Consider the following 19,488-nt stretch of genomic DNA (forward strand, 5'->3'; position numbering starts at 1 on the left):
AGTCGATTCTTTAAAGGAAACAAACTCATTGGACATTTTATTTATTTCTACTTCAACTTTATTAAAAATATGATCAACGAAGCAGCAGAAAACACACACACACACCGACACACACACAGCAGTCCATCCGTGTAACCATGGCAACCACAGACACAGTCGTTAAATGGCAACAAATGTTCAATAAAGAAGCTCGGTTCTTTGACACAGAGTTCTGGTGTTTCCTGGTCGGTTCCGACAGCGGCGTATCGGATCAGAACCATGAGGGGAAACTTTAGAGTTTCAACAGGAAAACCTAAAAAAATAGAACCTCTGAGTTTAAAGAGCCTCTGATCGGGTCAGGCTACGCCGTTTCATAATTGATCCGTTTTATTCACACATCCGGATCCGACAGAACCAATAATCCATTCAGGGTTTAAACCTGACTTTAAATTCCTGCTGGTTCTGATCCATTTGGGTCTGTAATGATGTGTCAATGTTCCGACTTTATTTTGAAATTCTGTAGGAAGAAACTTCCTGTGAGAGAAGAAAATCTAATCAACTCGTCTCCAGGTTTTTCTGCCCAGTTTGGAGTTGTCTGAACTTCCCGATGAGCCGGTTTCATCCCAGCCTAACGATCAGAACCGGAGTTCTGATGGGGTCGGGTCCTGCCTGGGACTTGGAGCATTTCCTGTCCTGGTCACTGGCTGACGACGAGCTGCCGCAGGTAGGACTGGGTCAGGCTGCGCAGCTCATCCAGAGCGTAATCCTCCGGCATGGGCAGCCGGCTGATGTGCGGCGCCAACTGGGCCAGTGGGATGCTGAGCAGGTCGGTGGCGCCGTCGCCCTGCTGCAGGCTCAGGACGGCCCGCAGGATGTTCGCCACACGCTTCGCCATCTCTGCAAAAGGGGAAGGGCGGAGCTTAGATCAGAGGGAACGACCCTGAAACTTCAGAGCAGCGTGAGCTGTGATTGGCTGGCTCCCGGCCCTCACCTGATTGGGCGAGGTGGTCCCTGGCGGTCCGGCAGGGCAGCAGCTCGATGCGGCCGCAGAGCGACGTCACGTCAGAGTAGAGCCGCTCCAGCTGGTAGCCGGCGCCGGAGCTGTCCGTCTGGGACAGCAGAACCACATTAGACACAAACAATCCTCAACGGTTACCCTGGCAACGCCGCCATAAGTTTAGCAGAATTACTAAAAAACAGCAACCGAGCTCTAACGATTATTGAAATGTCAACTAATTTAGTAACTGATTAACGGTTAAATGGACAAACTGACTAAAGCCACACAGAGCAGCCAGGAAGCAGAAACTGAACAAAACATTTTGAATTAAGCATTAAAAATTAAATTTAATAACTCAGTCATCGATCGATCGATGACTAAATGAGTCGTTAGCGGCAGCTGTCATCACCACTCAGAGTTCAGCATCCTGGATGTTTTCAGTATTTCTTCATCTTAAACATCATTTCTGCTGTTTGCAGTTTTAGTTAGTCTTTAAATGAACTTTATAATCCACTTCGATGCCACATCAGAGTGAAGTCGTTTCTGTTCACAGAACCGGGTCAGAACCGAACTGACCTGCTGGATGTCTTGCAGTGACTTGATGACCCGGATGTAGTCCAGGTAGACTCTGCCGGCCGTGTCCCAGTCCTGGATGCTGGCACTGTGTTCTGGTACCGCCAGGCCCTCCAGGAACTCCAGCAGGTAGTCGTGGTTGTCGTTGACGATGCAGTCTGCGTGAGAAACGGGTCGAGTTACATGACGCGGCGTGAGCTGGATGGGTCCAGCGCGCTGGGCATACCTGAGGCCAGGTGTTGGATCAGCAGCCGGTGGCACTGGTTCCAGTGTCCGGCCCGGTACAGGTGCAGGGCCTGGCGGTGGCGGTCCCCGTCCCGCCGGGCCCGGACCGCCTTGGCCTCGTGGATCCAGCTCTCCGGAACCAGGAGCCTGTCGGTCAGGAAGCGCTCCCTGCGGGCCGACTCCTCCGTCTCCAGCAGGGGGCAGTGCAGCGCCAGCAGCTCCCTGACAGCGCGCTCCCGCTGCCTGCAGAGAAGAAGAAACTTGATTCGTACAGCAGCTACAGGAAACTCGTAGTGCATTTAGAAATACTGCAGCTTATTGTTCACATCTGGACACTGAAGAGGACGGAGCCCTGTGGAACTCCGCAGGAGATTTTATTCAGCTTAGATTAATCGTTCCCTTTGGACACTAAAGGTTCCAGCTCAGCATTACGGCAGAAATACCAGCCCAGTTCTGTGATCGGGATGGTAAGAGCGGGTCCAGACCCGGTTCTGGTTCTGACCTGTGGTCAGGGACGTGCAGCAGGATGAAAACGGCCAGGTGCCAGAGGCCGGCGCTCTCCAGCTGAGCGGCGTAGGCAGCGTGGACGAGTCCCTGGCGCGGTGCGGCCAGGTGTGTGTAGCGCAGCGCCTGCAGCACACCCCACAGGTGCCAACTGAGCCGGTAGTCCAGGCGCCGCCAGGTGACGGTGAGCGGGTCGAGCAGTGGCTGCAAGCCGTACAGTCTGCAGGAGGAAACGGGTCGACAGAATCGGATTGTTAAAGGAACAGTACTATGGGGTTTCCAGGAAATTTATTTCCTTACGCAAGTTCCTGAAATTGTCTCTTTAAGAAACTCCTGCTCCCTCTGAAGCTCCGCCTCCAGGAAGTTATCCAAACATAGCTCTCTATTAACCCTTTAACATTTTTACCAGTGTTGCTCTGGGCGGCAGCTCCTATAATGAGCACAGCAGATGTTTGCTAATGGCTGCTGGCTAGTCTGAAGGAGCCAAGTGGGGGAGGAGTTTTGTATTTGAGGGCGGGGCTAGGTCCACCTGGGCATTTTGGACAGCTGAATGGTTGATTAAAGGATTTCTTAAACATAATACCGGCCCTTTAACAGGAACTGCAGGTCAAACCGATCAGGTGATCTGAGGTACACAGATCAGGTTTTAAATTATCGACTTTAAACAGATAAATGGAAAAGGTGGAACCTGATTCAGCTGGTTCTACTGACTCAGTGTTGTCAAACTCCAGTCCTCAAGGCCCGCTGTCCTGCAGTTTTTAGACGTGCCACAGGTACAAAACACTGGAATGAAATGGCTTAATTACCTCCTCCTTGTGTAGATCAGTTCTCCAGAGTCCTGCTAATGACCCAATTATTCTATTCAGGTGTGGTGCAGCAGAGGCACATCTAAAAGCTGCAGGGCTGTGGCCCTCCAGGACTGGAGTTTGGCACCTGTGTACTAACTGGTTCAGTGCAGTGAGTCAGAACCGGTTGTGACTGATTATCAAGGTCACGTTTACCTGTCGCTGTAGAGCTTCAGCAGGTGGAAGCAGAGGTCGAGCAGCGGCCGCCCAGGCTCCTCTTCCACCTTGTCGTCCTCCTCCTCTAGGGGTGGCGCCCCCTCCAGGTACGGCGGCAGCGGCGTGCAGGCATACCTGCCAGCCTCTGTGGAGCCCTGCAGGGGGCAACAGAACCATCAGAGCAGTTCTGACCCGGCAGACAGGTGGGTCTGGCCAGGACTCACCTGGAAAGCGGCTTCATAGGCAGCCAGGGCGTTGGCCACGGAGGCGGTGGGCGGCAGCAGGTACCACAGGTGGACGGCCAGGCAGCGCTTCCAGTCCAGCTCTGAGCAGACGTTCACTGCCGACCCGGACGACTGCCACACCTGCAGAGATGGGACCGTTCAGAATCGGAACCGGGCAGCGGGTAGGACAGCTCCGGGCCGTCAAAACCCACCGGCTTCCCGGCCAGCAGGGCAAAGATCCGCAGCCGCTCCTCACTCAGGTGGAGGTCAGTCTGTGTCCGGCTCCAGTCGGCCAGCTGCAGGTCCAACAGCTGGCGGCAGAACCGCGATCCGGAGGCCTGCGACAGCAGCAGGGCCAGGCGGTGGTCGCCTAAACACACACATACCATGGTTACACACCATTTATATCTCCAGTTTAAATTCACTATCAGGTTCTGCTGGTCTCCATCAGAACCCGAGGTTCTGTCCGCTCCACTCACCTTCCCTCTGGGCGAGTTGACACGCCTCGCTGACGCGGCGGCCCGTCAGGTAGCTGAACAGCGCCTCCGCATGGCGGCCCTTCCCCGCCAGCGCCACCTCCTCCTCCACCCTGCAGGCGGCGCCATGGGCCAGCCAGTCGGAGAAGGCGCGGCGGCGCTGAAGCTGCTGCTGGTAGTCGTCGAGCGGGCCGGCGTCCGGGTCCAGCTGGCCCCACAGGGCCTCGCACAGCGTCCAGACCTCGGCCCAGTGGCCCAGGATGGCTGCGGGACGGAAAGGACAGGTCAGGGACGGAGTGCGGAGACAAACCGTCCATCACCAAACCAGAACTCACGGTCTGAGTCGCCGCGTTCGGCGTTCAGCTCCCTGATCCACTCGGCGTAGTCATGCAGTGCCGCCACGCCGGGCCGCGGCTCCACCAGCGGACAGGACGCTCCCTCAGGGATGCTGACGGTGCTGTGCTTCAGGCTGATCTCCAGGGGGCGCTGCAGCACCGCATGCCGCTCCTCCTCCTCTTCCTCAATCATCTTCGTCCCCTGAAGAGCTTCCAGCCCCACCAGCTGCTCCACCACCACCTTGTAGGGGCTCTCAGCGAGCCTGGAGACACACAGCTCAGGTTAACCTTTGACCTTAGAGAGAACCCTTTAAGTGTCCCCAGTAAACTGAACCTTTTCTCAATCAGGCCCTTAAACGGCAGTTGATGGTTTAAAGAATGAAGTCTCTTCTGGCCTGTTGGGGGAACCTCAGGTTCTACAACGTTCCAGGTCACAAAGTGGATTTTATTTTAGGAATCAAACCCAACAGATGAACTCTGGGCTTCTTGTAATTCTGCTGGATTATCTGCAGCTACAAACTGTCACTAAACTCCTGAGAAACCCAACATGTTCTCAGCTACTGCTCGCCTAGCGGACTGGGCCCGTTCAGGAGTTTTTCCTTACGGTTTGGTCCGGGCCGGTTTGTGCAGGAAGCTGAAGTCCGTCTTGGTGCGTTGCTCCTGGAGCTCCGACTGGTCAGCGGTCTGCGTGCTGAGCCGGCTGCCGCAGTGGGCCAGGGTCCAGCCGGGACCCCATCCCACCCTGAAGGAGCGGGTGGCGAACAGGCCGGTGTCCATCAGCAGCGCCCCCTGCAGGACAGCAGAAGAACAGGCTGTTACAGCTTCCTGCTGAAGCGTTGTGGCTCAGTTGGTGATCCAGAACCGACCTTCCCCTGAGTGACGGACTCCTTCAGAGGGACGGGGCCACCCAGCCGCCGCACCCCCACCGTCCGGATGGCGGGCTCCGGGGCCCGGGTCGGCAGCAGGAATGGGGTGGGGACTGGACTCTTCCACTGCGGACGCCGAGGCGGGTCGGCTTCCGCCGGGGAGCCGCGGGACAGAGGAGCGTCCACGCGCTGAGGGAAGATGCCGGAGGTGAAGCGGGCCTGAAGAAGACCCCCGACTGCAGAGAGAGGAAGGTCAGAAACCAGCAGGAAGGTCTTCATCAGCACGAGGAAGAGTTTCCTACCAGACGGCCGGCCTTGAGAGCCTGGCAGGACAAGCCGAGGGGATGAGACGTCGGTGGACGCCTTGGTCGCTCTGTGAGGCTGGAACATGTCTCCGTCCTCCTCGTCCTCAGTGAACAGAGACGCCTTCATGATCTGGAAACAAAGTAATCTGATTACTCAGACGGATAACTGTCAGTCGCCTCAGCTCCTCTTAATCTGAACCAATGGTTTCTTCTGAACCAAACCGAAACATTTAAAAATGAAACAAGATTCTGGTTCTTCAACTGACTCTACGTCTGGAAACATGTCAGAAAACAGAAACAGATATAAAAATGTGTAGCTAACGTCCTGTTTTCAAGGAGAACAGCTCCTGTAAAAGGAGTCAACAGCTCCTACAGCTAACTACTGTTAGCTCCTTTTACAGGAATGTGAAACCATTTTATCAAGTTAGCCCTTACAGGTTTTTGCAGAAATTCACAACAGCAGATCCCAGAATTTTTTCACACTAATAACTGGGTTTTATCATCAGCCTGGCAAGGCTCCAGGCTTTACTACCCCCCACCAGACTATGCTTAGTTTACAGTTTAAACAGATTAAGCCAGGTTTAAAGTTGAAGTACCACCCCGTCCTTTCACATGTCCGGCGTCCTCTGGCTGTTATTTCCAAATTACGATGAGAAACTCAGTTTATTTCAAATTTTCTGCATAAACAGTTAGAATCATTGGATTCAAATGATGCCAAAAATGATGCCAACTCCCACCTGCAGGTGGCAGCATGTCCAGATATAATCCACGAATGATTTGGTGAATAATAAAAATCAAGATATTCAAGTTCCTGAATGGATGAATAAAGTTTGTGTGTAGTCTGTCCTTTTTTATTTCTATATATAGATTTTGATAAGGAAAAAAATACTGCAAAATTCCATGAAAATATTTATCAGGTAGCCTCAGTAGATCAGTGATAATCATGAGGTCATCGTGTGTTTTCCCCGTGACAGAAACTGCAGTGCTAGCTTCATTACTGAGACGGTTTTTATTTTCCGGGTTCCTGCGGTTCTCATCTGGAGCGGCTCGGTGGTTCTACCTGCAGCGTGTGCGGATTGATGCCCAGAGTGGACGGGATGTGGCTGCACGCCGCCGGCTCATGGTCAGTCAGCGCCGCCGTCTCCATGTCGACCAGCGGCAGCTCGCAGTCCTTCTCCTCTCCTCCCAGCATGCTCTCTGTCGGGACGCCCTGCGTGATGTCGGCCATGTCGCTGTCCAGCTCTGCCACGCCGCTCGCCAAATCCACGACGGTGGACTGGAGACAGAGACGAATGATGAGAGAGCGTGAGGACGGACGAAGAAACTCTGGACAGACCAGGTCAGGTCAGAGGTCAAGCGTTCATCAGAGGAACCGGATCAAACCTGCAACATTTCCTCAGATCGACCCGATTAGAGGATCAGATTCACTTCAGACTTAAAATAAAAAACTAAAAAACAGAGAAATTGAAGGGATTTTTAATACTTTATTAAACAGAAAATAGAAATTACATTCATGTTAAAAAGTCGCATTAATTTCACCTTCATCTCAGAACTAACAGGAAAACAATTCACGCATCCGGCCTTTAACCAGAATCAGAACCAGGAGCATCAGAAAAAGTAAAAAGGTTCTGGTTCTGATGAGAACCAGAACCGGATCGATCAGCTGAGACCCGAAGCAACACATCCACCAACATTTAAAAATTATGAAACATCCATCAGTCAGACAGAAAATACTGATTTACAATCAATCAATTCATTAATATATCAAAACTTTTAAATTAAAGCTGAAAAATAAATTTATGGTTCATAAAAACATTTATTCTAATATGATTGGACTGCAGCAAACATTAAACCCGTCCCAGCAGGCAGGTCAGGATTTAATTTCCGTTTACCCAGCAGGCAAATCCCCTGACTGGAATAAACATCCAGATTTTTATTAATACATCAGATTAAAATCTGCAAAATAATCTAAATTATTACATCTTAATTATTCTGAAGACATCTGGAGGAGAAAAGCTCTGATCAAAACAAACAATACTAGTAATAATAATAATAATCAAGGATAATAAATGTGAGTTTGATTCTTCCAGTCTAAATTATTTTATCACCAGATTAAATGAGAAAATCTGATCAATGTGTGAGTGAGGAAGAGAAGGAGTGTGGGGGGGCGCAGGCTGCTCTACCTGGGCCTGCGGCGCCACCTGCTGCTGGGATGGAGGAAGCAGCTGCTGCAGCCTGGAAGCAGGAAGTGACATCATCGTCTTCAGCTTCTTGGGGTCGGTTTTGGGCGGGACCTCGTCGTCTTCGTCCGAGTCCTGGAGGCCGTATTTGGAGAAATGGCTGACCTGGAGGAGAAAGGGGGGCAGAGTCAGATTCCCTGACGACTTGCGGGTTCTACCGGACCAAACTGGACGGGACCCACCTCGAACACCCAGGAGCCCGTCTCGGGTCGGTACTCCAGGAAGCGTGCACCCTGCTTCCTGGAGGCCTTCTCCAGCCGGCCCTCGTAGTTCATGTCGGTGAGTCGCTCTGGGCTGCGGATCTGAGCGCAGGTCGTCTTATCGTTGGGCCAGACGCCGTCCAGGGTCACCTCAGCCCGCCTGCAGACAGGAAGCAGGGTCAGGACGGGAAACGCCACACAAACTGAACTGGACCGTTTGATGAGCCGACACTAGTCACTGTCAGACTGACACTTTGATTAGTTACATCAAGTCCATTTATTGTTCGTCTCCAGCTTCTTGTAATTTCTGCTTTAAACGATCTGATTGGACGCTGGGAGACACCATCGTTGTGTTCAAGTTGTGCTAAAAGGAGTTAGCCTGTCAGAAAGCTATGCTAGCCTAAAATAGCACCTCAATGCTAAACACGTTGCTGAAATGTGCCATAAAAATAAACAATTCAATTTTTTTTTTTTTTTAGTTCTGATGGCAGTTTAGTCAATTTAGCTGTAAAAAGGGTTTTGATTTGAAAATGTTGCTCATATCCTCAGTAATGTGATTAATTAAAGCTATAAATCAACTGTATTTATAGTTTTATAAATACAGTTGATTTTAAATGATGCAGTAGAACTGCATTATTTAATATTTAACGCAGTCCCACCTCCAGTATTAACAGATAAATCAACAGAAACCTTCAGTCTGTTGGAGTTCAAAGGTTAGTTGGATGAGCGCTGGATAATGAATATCTTTTTCCTACATTTGTTTCTGGATTTATTTAGAAAAGCTTCAGAAATAAAGCGTCAGATTTAGGCTCCGCCTCACCGATTAAGCCCCTCCCCCTCCGGCGGCTTGTTCTTGTCGTCGGGGTAAACGATGACCTCTTTGCGTCTGAAGTGGACGATCTCGTCCAGGTTCAGGCCCGTCAGGTTGACCTCTCCGGGGAAGAAGACGGAGCCGTAACCTGCAAGGACCAATCAGAATCTGGCTCAGAGTCAGCCGACCAATGGGATTCATTCAGGAACATTTCAGCTGGGAGGATTCGGACGCTACCTTTCCTGCCGACGGTGAAGTTTTCTACGACGCATTCTCCGTTCTCGTCCAGCATCTCAGCCAAATCGCACAAAGGGGGGATGGTGTAATAACCCACCCGGTTCAGAACGATGCCTGGAAGCACAGCACACGCTTAGCCCCGCCACCCAGCAGAGGGGCTGATGGGAAACGCAGTCACAGGGACGGGCTCTGACCTGCAGGGTGAGGAGACGGTTTGGCCTCCTGCTGCTCCTCCTCCTCCTCCTCCTCCCTGTCCTCCTGCAGAGAGTCGTCGCCGAAGGACGCAGAGACGTCGTCGCTGCTCAGCTGGAGGAACGAGAAAGGCAGATCTATTCACTCTAACTCTATGCTTCCTGCTCTAAGCAACATCATGCTGCTGCAGTTATCAAATAAATCTGGAGTTCAGCACATTCATGTTAAAAAAGGACAGTTTTAAGTTACCCAGCTCTTTTTCTGCATCAGCCAATACTAAAGCTCAGGTATCAGAAGTGAAACAGTGGATTGGTCGGTGGATTGATTAATCTCTAATCTAAACAACCTGAAATGCTGAAAATAAACCAGACGATCCTCTCAGAGCTTCTCATGTTAACCAGAAGATGATCTTTGCGTCCAGCTCCATCAGATCTGACCAACATGTGGACCTGGGCCTGGTAACAGTGAACCAGCAGAACGGCGTGACCTGCTGACCTCCAGGCCGTTCCTGGGCTGCTTGTGCATGTTCAGGTCGCTGATGGTGTCCTGCAGGCTGGGCTGGGCACGGCCCTGCGGGATGGGCTTGGCGATGGGGTTCACGTAGAACTGGGTGACCTCGGGGTCATCGTCAGCCCGGCCGCTCACACCTGGAACCTCGTCGTCCTCCGCTTGGCTGCAGGAAGAGCAGAATGTTAACAGAATCGATTCATATTCAGCCGTGATGCAACCGCAACCCGCTGAGACTGAAAACACAGAAAGTCTCCCTGCACTTCATGATTTATCGCTTTTGTGTTTCTACCAAAAACTGAATGATAAAAGTCTTATGTCTGCTACTTTGGTCTTTTTTTGAAGAATAATTTTGTTTCCAGAGACTTCATAATTAGTTTTATTTGTTGTTTTGTTTATTCTGGATATTTAAAATGTTTTTCAGCTCCAGTGTTAAATGTTCATTAGAATTTAAAGTTTTTTTGAGTATGTGTTCTTTCATCTTTACGTTACTGGAAAATGGTCTCAAAACAATATTATCGTTAATCGGAGTAACTCCCCTGATGCAGCAGGAATGAGGAGTAAACATGGAGAAGCTTCAGCCTCAGAAGTTTGAAAATTGTTCCCTAAGCTCAGAGATGGATCTGTTAACCTCTCAGGTTTGGAGTTGAACTCCTGGAGGATCTGAGAGTTTGAACATTTGTTCTTTACCAAGGGAGGAAAACGCCTTCACTAGTCTGGCTGCTGTCTTCCTGCTCCTGATTTCAGTGTTTTTTTTTAAAGCACCAATGTGCTGTACTACGTTTTAGTTTCAAACAATTTAATGAAGGTAAAGCAGACGAACCAATCAAACTCCTCCATTTTGAACCGAATCGCAGCATAAAGTCTCTATAAAGCCCACTGATGCTGCAACATCACAAAAGGCCTGAACTTGTCCAAGTTCAGGTCTGAAATAAATCCTGATAAAATGGCTGGAAGGCGGTGAAATGGTGAAACATTCAGTTTAAGATGTTCAGCAGAGCTAAAACATTTAAAATTTAGATTTCATGTTGAGACTGAAGCTCTTCAGCAGTAAGTTCCTCGTCCTGATTCAGTTTTATATCATCAAGTTCACTTAATGATCATTTACAGGTTACCATTTCATCTACAGTGAAAACAGTGAAACTGGTTCAGTCAGGTTCCGTTTCTGCTGTTGGAACAGAACCCGTGGGTCAGGCCGGTACCTGTGTCCGTTCTGAGGATACTCTGAGGGCGAGGCCAGGTCGTCGCTGTCTTTGTTCAGGCTGCTGCTGCTGTATTGGCTGCTGCTCAGGTTCTTCAGAACCAGCTTCTTGATGCTCTTCCTGCGCAGAAACAACAGAACCGTGTGAGACGGACAGGTCCGACCGGCCGTGCTCCTGGTTACCATGGCGACCAGATGGCACCTGGGCACGAAGGCTCCGTTGGTGAGCGACGGCTCGTCGTCGTCCAGACCGTCAAAGAGCTGCGACTTGGAGGTGCCGGAAGACGTGAGCGCTTTGGGCCGGACCTTGGTGGCGGGTCGCGGCGTCAGCTTGTAGTGGGTGGGTGTGGTCAGCGCCTTCTGGGCCGTCGGATTGGTCGGCTTCAGACGCTGGAACCAGAAATCAGATCACAGATCAACTTTAAGCAAGAAGTGGTCATCCTGGTGACCATGATGCCGCCGCTCACCTCTTCCTTCTTCTTGGGGTCGCTCAGCGGGTTCCTGAAGAGCGGCGAGTCTCCGTACGGCGAGTAGGCCAGCACGTTGAGCTGCTGCTGCAGTATGGCCTGCTGTGCAGCGTTGGCGTTCGGATCCGTCAGAGCTGAAACAGGAAATAGATCTATAGAGCATATGGATGGCTGGGGAAACGGGTCAGATCCGGAACCGGCGGCTCACCGACGGGCTGCTGCGTGGCCCCAAAGCCCAGGCTGCTGCTGCCGCCGCTGAAGCCGCCGGTGCCGAAGCTTCCCAGGGGTCCCGGCGCTGTGCCCAGCTTGTTCTGGGTGTTTCCAAATAGAGTGGTCCCGGTTCCGACTGTGGGACAAACGGCACAAATCAGCTGCACCGACCCAATCAGAACATCTCAACATTCAATCAGCAAATATTTCATCTGTAGAGATTCATATTTCAGAGCAGTTCTGCTCCCGGTCGGTACCCGTCGCAAAGTTGGGTCCCAGTCCAGTTCCCAGTCCGCCAGTGGCCAGTTTATTACCAAAGAGTCCTGCTCCAGCCGGGCTCGCTCCAAAACCTGGAGGCAGAGACAGGGAGTTAGGAGGAGGAAGGATCCGGAGCGGGTCGGCAGAACCCTGGACGCTCACCGAAAGTGGAGGTGTTGGTTCCGGTCCCCAGAGTCAGAGCGGGCTTGTTCCCAAAGGGTCCAGGGTTGGTGCCAAAAGACGAAGCGCTGGTGGTGGTGGTTCCGAACCCGGTGGGTTTATTCCCGAACAGACTGGACTGGAAGAGGACAGAAACAGAACCATCAGCAGGAAGAAGACGGATCTGAGCGCATAGATCTGTGTGAACAAAAAAACAACATGGCGCCCGCGGTTCGTCTGCACTACAGTTATGATCATCAAGTTGTAGTTTCATTGTTTTTGATTTGTTTGTATTGACTGTATTTATCGAGTAAATTTGTGTGGTTAAATCATTTTGTTTGTTTTTATTGGGATTAACTGAGCATTTTCCAGGAACAACAGATGAAAAAAATAACGCGTCCAATTCTGACACATTTACAGAAATAATTCATGTAGATTGTTCATATAAAATAAATTTAATCTTAAATCTCACTCACTATCCGTGTTCTGGCAGCGCTTGGCTCTGCATTTGTGCTGCAGCTTGATAAAGTTCATGTAAATTAACCACAGCAGGAGCCAATCAGACGTTTTCATCCACAGTATTCATTGTAAACAGTCGATCGGCTTCGATAAATAACAACCAATCACAACCAGCAAAAGCAAAGAATTACTAAACAAAACGGATGAATTAAGGAAAATATGAGAAAACTTAATCCCTGAGGATATTTATAATACTCAGTGAAGCATACCAATATGCTGACTCGTCGTTGTCCATTTCAGGTTAGATTTACTTTGCTTTGAAATATGACCAGCGTTGGATAGTTTTAACGCTGACTGATAAATAAATTAAGATTTAATTGAAGTGTAAAAAATATATTAATAGTATAGTATTGTTTTTCTTTTTTAGACGATATTTGCTGTGTAGTTTGGTCACAAACATCAGAATCGGCTCACTCTTCCCGGTCGTCTGTGGATTAAAAGCAGTTTCTGGGTCGTGACCTGTACCTGTGTGCCAACAGTTCCAAAGCCAGGATTCGGCTGGCCAAACAGCCCAGAACTGGTCCCAAAGCCGGTGGCGGTGCTGGTCTGGGTGGTTCCGAACAATCCGCCCGGCTGAGAGGCCGCCGTGCTGCCGAACAAACCCTGGGGAGACGGCCACAGGTCAAAGGTCGAGCAGAGTAAAAGAGTGAAGGCGTGCTGGACGCTGAGCTCTCACCATGGTGCTGGTGTTGGGCTGGCCCATGGTGTTGGTGTTGCCGAAGTTGAAGCTCTGGGTGGTGGTGGTGGCGCCGAATGGCTTGAAGAGGCTGCTGGCCTGCTGCTGGTTCTGCTGGCCGAACAGGCTGCTGGTGCTGGTTCCAAAGGATCCAGTGGCTGTGAGGGGATAGAAGCAGGTGGCGTCTCTGGACTGAACCATTTCCTAAACAGAACCAGAACCCGACCAAGGACTCACCGGGTCCAAACGTGGATTTATTGGCCCCGAAGTTGAAGTTGGAGTTGGAGGCGGTGGCGCCGAAGAGTCCGGTGGAGGCGCTGGAGGTAGGGGTGGCCCCGCCGAATAGGCCGCCGGCACCGGGCGCCATGGGATTGGTGGGGCCCTTCCTGCCCGCCTGGTAGTCCTCCAGCCTCAGCTCCTGCACACGATGGAGACCAGGAGAAAACTCATTACGACAGGAAAAGATGCAGGTTCCCAACATGGGGCAACGATCTGACAGGATTCATCAGATCCGCCAGCAGAACCAGATCAGTTCTTCAGAGCAGCGCTGATCCAGAATCAGCAGCTCCAACTCAGAAACCATCCTGGTCTGAATGCAACAAACCAACCAATCAGCTCCTGATTGTCACCAAATCCTCTGATTGTCCTGCTCCACTTTCTCCCCAGAATCACGTCGATGCAGAACCAAAACTCTGACTTAAAAATTAAATTTAAAATTAGACACACACACACACACACACACACACACACACACACACACACACACACACACACACACACACACACACACACACACACACACACACACACACACACACACACACACACACACACACCTCCAGAGACTTGTTCTCGTACTCCTTCATTGCGGTGATGCACTGGTGTTTGGTGTTGATGCTCGTGGTCACACCGGCTTTCACCATCGTGTCACTTCCTGTTGGAGGCTGCACAGATTTCAGATGGAGATTAAAACGGTTACCATGGCGCCAAGCAGCCATTTTACCTTCTGTCCTGATCTAAAACATGAAAGTAATGAGAAACTGGAGCAAAGCTGCCATGATGTGCTTCCTGCCGGCACCGCCTCCTGAACACTCACATTGAACTTCACTGTGGTTCCTGGCTGCTGATTGGCTGCGAAGCCGGAGCCTCCAAACAGGGAGCTGGAGGCGCCAAACGGATTGGTGGTGGTGTTGGTGGAGCCGAACAGACCGCCGCTACTGGTGCTGGTCCCAAAGCCTGAGGGAAGAGTCTCCATCAGAACCCGTCAAAACCCGCCCGCCGCCGCGCCACAAGACACTCACTACTAAAGGAAGTGGGCTTGTTGGCGCCGAACGCATTGCTCTGCTGGGAGAAGAGGCCGCCACTGGTTCCGGTCCCGGTGTTTCCAAACAAGCTGGTGGACGTCCCGGTGGGGGCGCCAAACCCAAACCCGGTACTAGTGGAGGAAGTCGCCGGCTGACTGAAGGTGCTGGACCCAAACAGACCGCCTGAGGGGTTGGGGAAAAAAACACAGCCGGGTCAAACCAACCCGACCCAGAACTCTGCACCTCAGTCAGAGCTGAGACACAAACTCAACCTGATCTGAGGATTCACAACCAGTTCAGAAATTCCTCAAGTTTTTATTTGCTTTTTAATCCATTTCTGATATTGTACAAAAAGGCTTCAGTGGCCAAATAAAAAAAATTAAAACTCAGCAGAATGTGGAGATTTTGTATCTGATTAAATCAGCAGAGTGACCTGAGTAATCATCAGCAAAAGCTCTAATTTAATAAGATGAACTCAAATGAAATATTTTAATTTAATTTCAGATTTTTGGGAAACCAGTTAACTGATGAAACTGATTTTAAAAATGTCAAGATTCGTAATAAAAATAAATAAATAAACGCTTCTATTGTAATTTTGATAACAGCTTTCAGTTTCAGTATTATTTGTGTTTCTATTAATTAAATGAACGGTGAGCTTCAAAAATCACTGAATTGTAAGATTTTCCAGCAGCATCCAGACATCAGAGCTTCTCATTAAAACACCAATATCTCCCCATCAGTCAAACAGAGTCAGGTTCTACTTCAGGTTCTGGTCGAACACAGAAGCAAAGATAAAGATGGAGGAACCAACCAGGTTTGTTCTGCGTGGAGCCAAACAATCCTCCGGTGTTGGTGGTTGCCCCGAATGCCGACGTCCCAAAACCTCCTGCTGCACCAAAACCCGCGTCTGTTTGGAGAGGAAGAGGGCAGAGGAGAAGATCCTGATAAAACCTGACACATCCCGATAAAACCTGAAGCATCCAGATAAACATCAGCGTTCAGGTCTGGACATAAAAACACCTCAACATTTTTGTCAGGGAGCTCCACGGCTCCTCTGGAAACCCAGAGCTGCAGCATGTTAAGCAGGATTTAGCGCCACCCTCTGGTAGAGGAAGAGCTGTAGCTGCTGTTAATGGACTCAGCAGAAAACAGCTGCTGACTGATTAACAACCAGCAGGAAGGGAAGAGAGGAGCTGATTTTATCACTAATAACATGATCTGGAGCCAATCAGGCTGAGACCCTCCATGTGGGATCCAATCAGGACGATCTACTGTGAGTTGCTGTTGGTATGATCTAATGATGAAGAGCCGACTTACTCTGCTGGCCGAAGGCAGAAGAGGAGCCGAAGCCGCCCGTCCCACTGCCAAACGGAGTCCCAAACGAATTGTTGAACATCCTGACCTTCTAGCAGGAACTCATAGATCTTCTGTTGAGACAAACATCAAAAAGCAACATTCATACGTAAATCTAGCTTTTACTAACAAATACATCTGTACAGAAAATAAAGTTGAAATTAACAAGACTTAAAAATCTCCTGAAGTCTTCAGAAATTGTTTCTCTTCTGGACTTTATGATCACTGTTGACCTGACCCAGTTATTCTCCATCCAGCAGATTTAATGGACTAAACATACATTCATGATTAAATCTGATTCTTTGCTCAGATCTCCATGAACTCTGCTGTTTCCCTTAAGTTCAGAGGTTAACTGTATTTATAAAGCACATTTTAAAAAGTTACAAATTGTGTTAGAATAAAACACACAGAAATAGATGAGATAAAAACGCCTCCAGGAGCCGGATTATCTGGTTAGGCTGACCTCATGATCAAATGTGGCTGCTCCTTGCATCAGCAGAAGAGCGGCCATGTAAGTAAATATATATTTATATGAAAATTAAAGATTTCTCAAACATTCGTTAAAAATAAAAATCAGAAACAATCCAGGAATGTTTGTGATGAGGGAATAACTTAAAATATAACTTTCAAAACAAGTAAATTTTACATTAGACCCACTTTAAGGGGAAATTTTGTTTATAGAGATAATCTATTTTATTTATGGGTTGGTTTTGTGTGTTTTTTATTTATTAATATTGGTTGTCCTGTTTTATTCTTAATATTTAAAATATCTTCCAGTTCCACTGCTGTCTTAGCAGAATTAAAGTTTGTTGGCATTTCCCTGGACAAACTTACATCATTATCCACATATCACTTGAAAATGTTCTCAAAAAACAAAAATACAGTTTATCACAATAATTACGGTTCATCATGGCAGTTCAATTTACAACCGACTGGAGACTCAAACATATAAAAAGGTTCCTCCAATAATGCACAGCATTATAATCATCTCTCATTCAGACTTTGAAACTCAGAAACACTTCTTGGCTGGAAAACAATTTGTTTGTCTTTAATTTTCAGTCTCCACTGACACGGAACAATCAGGAACCCGACCCCTATTTCAGGACGGAGCGACACGGTGTTGATGGTTTCAGTCAACATCATTATCAAAGATGTTCTGAAGTCTTGATAATGAGCTGAAGTGAAACTAACGAGGCAAAGTCCATCAGAAAGTCTTTCAAATTATAAAAGAACCTCTGATGTAAGAAATAAAAATATGATAGACTTGCATCAGAAAGACCTGCAGGTTCTTCAGGGATGGAGGACGCCTGATTACATCCTCCAGCTCCAGCTGCGACTCTCCGGGCTGAACTGCCAGCTTTAGTTCGCTCCTTGAAGCGGAAACTAACCCAAGTTGTTGACATGTTTTGACTAGTTGTCAGATCACTCAACTAGTTGCAGCTGGGTGAGACCGGATCAGCTAATGTAGCTGTAGCTCATAAACACGTTTGGTACATCCGCCAACTCTCACTTCAGCTCAGAAATTATTTCAATAATATTTTATCACCACAGAAAAAGACTAATGGCGCTCTTACATATAACGCTACTGCTGCTTCTTGGTTTTAAAGGTGTGACACATTTTAAAACTAAATGCGCTACGCTAACGTTAGCTAACCAGCGCAATGCTAACGGCATTAGCAACACGGGAGCGAGTAAAATGTAGAAAAACAACTAATGTTTGGCTAATAGTTACCTGGGCCGAAACCGCCGCGACAGTTCGGTCTGCCGGCCGAACCTCCTCCGGCAGAGATTGAGATATGGAGTGAGGAGAGCTCTCCGTCAGAACTTTGAGTCTCTAAACACCTAGTAGCGGCTAGCTCCGTCAACGAGGAGGGAAAACGGCTCAGCAGTCGTTGCTACGCACTTTCATACGCGATGACGTCGAAGGAGCACTTTCATAATTACGAAAGCAAGAACGCTAAACACACAAATTTCACCGTAATATTATTTTCAGAATAATATTTGGTTGCGAAACAAATATTTTATTCCTAATTACGTTTATTTCTCATGTTTTAAAGAAGATTCGACTTTTCAGGATGTTGAAAAGTATTCTCTTCAGTGACGGTTCTAGAACAAATTTATCAGGGGGCCAGGATGGACTAGAGTTTTTTCATGAGGCAAAGAACAACAAAAAAGGTCATTAAAATTTGGGCTCTTTTTCACAACATTTGGCAGGTTTTTAGGAAGAGTTGATAGATTAAAAAAAAATGTTGTCACTGTGTGGCAGAAAAGCCAAAAACTTGTATATTTTAATAAAAATGACATGTCCTTGCAATTAATTCATTTTATCTTATTTATTTTTGAAATGTCTGTGATCAAGTGTCATTTTGTAGTCATAGTATTGTAAAATGGAAATCAAACTGAACTTAAACAAACATTTAATTTCCCTTTGGGATCAATAAAGGACTTTTGATTTTGAATTTGAACTTCTTTTGGGCTGTGGCTATCAGTCAGATCTAGTAATCCTGAAGAGAAGTCAAATAACATACTGTAGAAACATGTGACAGCTTTAACAGATATGTAAAAGCATATTTTTTCTATAAAACTTACAAACTGCAGCTTCAAGGGTCTGATGTAACATTTTAATTTTAAATGTCATACTTTCATCACTTGCAAGTGTACAATCATCATAATTAACAGAAATAAAGGCTTTCAAGCTTTTATTAGCATGAATAAAAGATTAATTATATAGATTAATCAAGCTGTAGTTAATCTATATAATATGTTTCACTTAGTAGAAAATAACTTCCTGAAAGAAATATTTTTTTCTGTGTTTTTTTTCAGTAATTTATTGAATGGGTCAGTGTACGATAAATGCAGTCTGCCTGAAACAGTGCAGCATGTGTTTATGGAATAGATTGCATTATGAATCAGAAAGGCAACAGTTAAATAAAGCAACTAATAAAAAGAGCATCAAATTTACAATTGAGCGTAATTTTGGAAGAGATACAGAAAAAGAAATTGTCAAATAATATCATATTTTAAAAATACAAATCAAACAGAATTTAGTTAAAAATTGTTAATTTACTTACTTGGTTTAATAAATAGTAACGTTTTGAATTATTTCACTTTTATCCCCCAGTTAACTTCCTGACCACAACCCAGTCCAGTTGGTGGCAGTAATGTATCGCTGTAACTGGTCTGCCAACACAAGAAGAAGAAGAATTTTGGCGCTTTAATCCACTTGCTGGAGTATCAGGGTATCGTAATAGCGATTATGTTGCTGGATGTTTGGTTGAACGCCATATTTGGAGATCGCTGCGATTATTTACCTTTTTCTAAATTGTTTATTTTTCCCAGATGACGCTATTGAGGGGATTTGTTCTGTTTTTCTGTGGCTCTTTTACGTAGTGCAGCGTTTTGTTTGGCTGCTGGACTTGCTGAAACATCTGAGAAACAAAAATGGCGTCAGGGATTAGCATCAGATCGAGGATGGACATAAAGAGGAATCGCTACAGTGAGGATCTGCTGGACTCATCGTTGAGGTAGGTGAAACAACAACTGGAGCGGCGGAGAGCAGACACGCTGTGGTCATGTGACCTGCTGATGTTTTGATAGCATGGTGGAATCTGGAGTTCAATTTTGAAGATCAGCTTTGAGCCTGCAATGGAAAGCTGTAATAGGGGATTA

At 47.8% G+C, this 19,488-nt stretch overlaps 1 protein-coding gene across 1 annotated transcript; it reads right to left on the minus strand.

The window, feature by feature from the left end:
- Positions 1-462: 462 nt before the first annotated feature.
- On the minus strand, positions 463-17,721 carry nup98 (nucleoporin 98 and 96 precursor). Its single transcript, XM_008401780.3, has 35 exons — positions 17,552-17,721; positions 15,784-15,893; positions 15,278-15,373; positions 14,464-14,649; positions 14,259-14,398; positions 13,999-14,106; positions 13,400-13,580; positions 13,163-13,320; positions 12,952-13,089; positions 11,971-12,106; positions 11,808-11,900; positions 11,549-11,686; positions 11,341-11,474; positions 11,076-11,263; positions 10,875-10,994; positions 9,661-9,838; positions 9,168-9,279; positions 8,974-9,087; positions 8,746-8,884; positions 7,908-8,085; positions 7,669-7,830; positions 6,546-6,761; positions 5,483-5,615; positions 5,181-5,416; positions 4,919-5,103; positions 4,315-4,577; positions 3,983-4,243; positions 3,716-3,873; positions 3,504-3,644; positions 3,280-3,434; positions 2,277-2,498; positions 1,776-2,017; positions 1,553-1,707; positions 971-1,088; positions 463-876 (listed from the first exon to the last, which is right to left on the minus strand). Exons 2-35 carry the CDS (start codon positions 15,860-15,862, stop codon positions 677-679), a joined length of 5,463 nt encoding a protein of 1,820 aa, XP_008400002.2. The 5' UTR covers positions 15,863-15,893; positions 17,552-17,721; the 3' UTR covers positions 463-676.
- Positions 17,722-19,488: the final 1,767 nt, after the last annotated feature.

The sequence above is a fragment of the Poecilia reticulata genome, chromosome 14 (assembly GCF_904066995.2).
Source record: "Poecilia reticulata chromosome 14, P_reticulata-male-v2, whole genome shotgun sequence".
Lineage (NCBI taxonomy): Eukaryota > Metazoa > Chordata > Actinopteri > Cyprinodontiformes > Poeciliidae > Poecilia > Poecilia reticulata.

Excerpts from the sequence above, each read along its gene's own strand:
- nup98 (XM_008401780.3), bottom strand. The coding sequence starts at position 15,862 with ATGTTCAACAATTCGTTTGGGACTCCGTTTGGCAGTGGGACGGGCGGC. Across the intron at positions 13,090-13,162 it reads AGCCCAACACCAGCACCATG|GGTTTGTTCGGCAGCACGGC; the intron begins GTGAGAGCTCAG and ends CCGTCTCCCCAG. Across the intron at positions 4,578-4,918 it reads AAACCGGCCCGGACCAAACC|GCTCGCTGAGAGCCCCTACA; the intron begins GTAAGGAAAAAC and ends GTGTGTCTCCAG.